The 5,038-nt window shown below is 51.3% G+C and overlaps 1 protein-coding gene across 1 annotated transcript; it reads right to left on the bottom strand.

Annotated features, from left to right (window-relative positions):
• Positions 1-3,598: 3,598 nt before the first annotated feature.
• On the bottom strand, positions 3,599-4,585 carry XCR1 (X-C motif chemokine receptor 1). Its single transcript, XM_012770411.3, has one exon. It carries the CDS (start codon positions 4,577-4,579, stop codon positions 3,599-3,601), a length of 981 nt encoding a protein of 326 aa, XP_012625865.2. The 5' UTR covers positions 4,580-4,585.
• Positions 4,586-5,038: the final 453 nt, after the last annotated feature.

Genomic DNA, 5,038 nt, shown 5'->3' with positions numbered 1-5,038 from the left:
AGATGGCTGCATGTGCTGAGAGCAATGCCCAGGTAGGCATCTGGGATGGGTAGGAATGGGATGGGATGGGGAGAGGGTGGCGTGAGCACCAGCCCCCAACCTGCCTTCTAAGCAGGGTGGGTTCAAAGCCCACGGTGCTTTGGTTTGGCCACGTGGGTGTGTGAGTGGGAGTCCTCTACTCTTTTGCTCCCTGGGTCAGTCTGCCCTCTGAATAAAAGCAGAACAAAATTTTAAGAATTAGTTTGAAAAGGTGCTGAAAGATTAGCCTGACTTGAGGCTCACAGGCTCAGCTCTGACCCCACAAACTATGTCATTATCTCTTCCTTCCTTCCTATCTCTTCCTTCCATCCGTGGTGAGTGATGGCCCCACTTACTGGTTAGCAGGTCCATGGGAGCCCTGTCCAAGCATTGGTGCACTATCCAGCCCTCTCCCGCAGGTGCTGCTGGCCTCATTACTAAAACAAGGCCCTGGCTCTTCCCAAGAAAGGCTGAATTCCTTCAGAGCTGGCCACCCAGTGACAAATAGATCATGGATGTTGCAGCTGGAACTGAGGGGGAAAATGCCTGACAAGCTCTCTAGGCTCTAGCTAAGGGCTGGATTGGTAGTTACTTTATTCAATGAGCATTGAGTGCCTTCTGTGTGCAAAGTCCTGCTCAAGGGACTATGCAAGACTCTAAACTCCCTATATTCAAAAAGTTGCAGCCAAATATTTCAAACAGGGGTGCATGCCAGAGTCACATAGGGAGATTTTCCAGATCCCACTCCAGAACCCAATCAGGTTCACAGATTGGGCACAGGTCTTTGTGGCATGGCAAAGTTTACAGAGTGGCTTTTATCTATGCCCTTGGGTGTCAAGCTACCAGATAGTTTGAGAGTCAGGGATGACTCTATGCTTAACTAGAAGGCAAAGGCAAGCATAGCTATTGCCACAGAAGGGGATAAGCAATGTGCTCTGGGAGTGGAGACTAGGAAAGAAAGGTTAATAATATTCATAGAGGAGCAACCTGGGGCAATGAGGGTAAAGTGTGCATGGCTCCCCAAGAAGCATAAATCTGAAGGCTAATGACAGTTGTCATTCTTCGCTCCCACTCAGCCCACAGTGATAGAACACTGGGGCTCGAGATCAGATTCCTGGGTCCAGAAGCAGTGGCTCATGCCTGTAATCCTAGCACTTGGGGGCTAAGGTGGGAGGATCGCTTGAGGTCAGGAGTTTAAGACCAGCCTGAACAAGAGTGAGACCACATCTCTACTAAAAACAGAAAAAATTAGCTGGGTAACTAAATATAGAAAAAAAAAATTAGCCAGGTGTGGTGCTCACCAATAGTCCCAGCTACTCGAGAGGCTGAGGCAGGAGGATCACTTGAGCCCAGGAGTTTGAGGTTGCTGTGAGCTAGACTGATGCCACGGCACTCTAGCTGGGGCAACAGAGTGGGATTTTGTCTCAAAAAAAAAAAAGACTGGGTTCCTGCCCTCAATCGGTTTGCAGTCTGATGGAGCAGGGAGATAAGACATGCATGTGTGTAACTACAACACAATGGGGAGTATTTGCCACATAATGTGACACATACTATTTTAGAGGGGGCAAGTGCCACAGTGACCTGGAGAGTGCCCTTCTGATTTGCAGATTGGGAAAGGCTTGCTAGAGGACTTTCAGCTGGGGCTCTAGGCAGGGGAGGAGAAGGATGAGTGTTCTAGGCCCAGGTGACAGCATGACAAAGGCCCAGGGGCAGGACACTGGGGAGAAGGGCATCTGGAAGAAGGCCAGTGGTCTTTTGGAGTAGGATCCCAAGCTGCTTGGGGGAGGAAGGTTAGAGTGGAATAACAATGGAAGAGTGGGTTGGCATCAGGTTGTAGAAGGCCTTGCTAAGGTGTTCGGAATTTATTTGTCAGTAACGAGGGTTTTAAAGCACCCTGGAATCAGGGCAGAGGCTGGCCTGGTGGGGAAAGAGAGGACCCGTAGGGAGATGCTGAGGAAGTGAGACCTTGTTTCAGGGATGACGCCATGGGCGTGCAATGGCAAGAACATCTCTGAGAGCCACCGGGGAGGCAGAGTCAGGAGGACCTGGCTGTGGGAGTTGGAAAGAAAACACAGGGCTCCAAGAAGACTCAAGGTTTGGAGTGTGGGTGACTGGGGCAAAGCTGGCACCACCAAGCAAGTCGGAGGAGGACATTTTAGGTGGAAAGTGAGAAATCTGAAGTCATTTCACTACCCACCTGGAAAGGATGAGATGTTGGTAGAGTCTTCAACCTGGATGACTTTGCCAAGGTGAGTGCTCAACAAAGTATGTAGGCTTCAGGGCTGGACTGTTGGCACCTGGGGCATATAGCAACAGTGTCTCCTTTATCTTTGTATCCTTGGAATAAACACGTAGTGCAAAAGATAGCACTTAATACACTCACTCTATCAATAAAATATTTTTTTTTGTTGTTGTTTTTAAGGAAGAAAGTCTTTATCAATACAGGCTAAATATTTAAGGGCTAGTCCATGGGCCAGGAACTAGAACAGGAGATAGAACATACCTCCATTCCAGTTGTGGGTTTTTAGAATTCAGATTTCATCATGACTGTGCTTATTTGAGGGTGTGGTTACTCTTGTCCTGCAGACAGTCTCATCTAGCAGTCCCTGGGGAATAAAGAGCCTGCCCCCTTCAAAGGGAACAAATCAGCTGGGACAACCCAACAGTCAGGGAAGGGAGATACCGTCTTGCCAGCAACCTGCATTGCCAACAATTATCACACACACTGAGCTTCAGGACCTTCTGAAGTCTCAAAGGATGCTCCTTTTCCAGAATCTTCTCATGTTTTAGGACCTTCTGAACCAAGCACTGTTAAATCCATGTCTAAATGAATAAAGGATGAACTCAGAGTCCAAGAAATGTTTGTCTGGACGGCAATATAAAATTCCCGGGTGGTGGCTGCTAGGATAGGGAAGTGGCCCATGAGGCTCACACAGAATACACCCTCTCTGGGGGCTAGGATTGGGGCGGAGGGGTATCTTGTTCATTGCTGCTGTATCTTTGTCGTGCCCGGCACAGAATAGGTGCTCAGTGATTATTTGCTGAATTAACACACAGAACTCTGGACATTAGTTTCAGGCAGGATAATGGAACTTTCAACCAAGCAGAAAAATGTGGATTTGTTGCCTATCTGTAGAAAATATCTCTCCTGATTATATTGATTCGGGTCACACCGAATTATGGATCCTACCTGCCATGATAGCAACCCATTTGAATCAGCTGATTAAAAGGATGAAAACTTAAAACACATGCTGACATTAAGCAACACTGGTGCTCACAAAACATTTACGTATAAAGTAAATCCGTGCACCTTTTAGTAATTCTTTATTCCAAAGTACAAACTTTGGCATAAAAGTATTTTTATGCAACCTTAAAAAAACAAACAAAAACTCCCAGGTGGAAAGCCACTTTCCCGCGGGCGCGCTGGCGTGCTGCATTTCTGTCGCCCCACGCCTGCAGCAGAAGGTGGCGTCCCCACCGTTGCGTAGCGTCCCCCCTGCAAGGCTCTTTCCTGCTCCGTTGCTCCTTGCTCCCCGCGGGCGAGTCCCCCTGCGCACCCCCAGTCCCCCCCCCACGGCTGTCAGTAGAAGGAGGCGCCAGGGGAGTGGGGGAACAGCGGGGGCGGCCCGCGGCCCCCCGCGCCCCAGAACTGCCGGAGGAGACTTTTGAGGTGCGTGCGGAACTTGACCCCGACGAAGACGTAGAGCACCGGGTTGAAGCAGCAGTGCGAGAAGGCGAGGTTGCGGCACACGTGCACCGCGTACTCCAGCTGCCGGCTGGCCTCGCAGGTCTGCAGGAGCCCGAAGTGCGGCAGCGTCCTCAGGAACAGGACGGCGTTGTAGGGCGCCCAGCTCAGGAAGTAGGCCGCCACCACGGCGAAGATGAGCCGGACCGTGCGGTGGCGCCGCCTGCAGCGCGAGCGGAACAGGGTCCCGAGAATCCTGGCGTAGCAGAACAGGATGACGGCCCCGGACAGCAGGAAGAAGGCGTTGTGCTGGTAGACCGAGGCCAGGAACCACACGGGGCCGGAATAATCGCAGCCCCAGGGGTGCACCCGGTGGGAGATGGCGTCGGGGACGGAGAACAGGACGCTGGCCGACCACACGGCCGCGGTCGCCAGCACGCGGCGGCGGAGCGTGTGCACGCGCAGCGCGGACAGGGGGCTCACCACCGACAGGTAGCGGTGGACGGTCATGACGGTCAGGAAGAAGATGCTGCTGTAGAGGCTGACGCAGAAGATCATACTGAGGAGCTTGCAGAGGAAGTCCCCCAGCACCCAGCCCCAGTGGTACCCCGAGATCCACACCGGCAACAAGCAGGAGAACACCAGGTCCGACAGGCACAGGTTGAGGATGAAGACGTTGGTGAGGGACTCCAGGCTCTCGTACTTCACCAGGACCCACAGGACCAGGCTGTTGCCCACCAGGCTGAGGACGAACACCAGGCAGTACAGGACGGTGGTGGTGATGGTGGCAAAGACGAAGGCTGTGTTGTCACACAGAAAGCTCCGAGGATCATAGTCAATCGAGGTGGTGGACTCCGAGATGCCTGAGTACTCCATCCCGACCTGGCGGCAGGGCCCGCCAGAGCATCTGAAATGACAGAGACGTGGAGTGTCGAGCCCTGTAGCTGGGCCAGAGATCATTAGGACCCATGTTATATTTAAAAAAAAAAAACAACTATGGTCTATGTTTGTAATGAGATTAGGAACTTGTGCCAGAACATAAAGTCAAAACGCATATTGTTTGGGGTGGCTAACATTTCTTTTCCCATATCAAGACTTTCTTAATGAAGACAGCAGTGAATTGATTTACACTCTGTCACAAACCTTTCCCTTTGCAGACTGGCACTTGAGTAGCACTAAGCCGAACCAGTCTCCCAGTAACTGTAGTGGAAAGAGCCACGGGAATGGATTCAAAGACTTGAGATCGAATTTGAGCCCAGGTACTGTGGTCTTGGGCAAGCCAATAACCTTAGTTCCTCATTTACAAAATGGTGCTAATGATCCCAGAGTCATTCC

This window comes from Microcebus murinus, chromosome 1, assembly GCF_040939455.1.
Source record: "Microcebus murinus isolate Inina chromosome 1, M.murinus_Inina_mat1.0, whole genome shotgun sequence".
Lineage (NCBI taxonomy): Eukaryota > Metazoa > Chordata > Mammalia > Primates > Cheirogaleidae > Microcebus > Microcebus murinus.
Note: the sequence above shows the minus strand (reverse complement) of the source record. Positions and strands in the feature narration are given on the sequence as shown.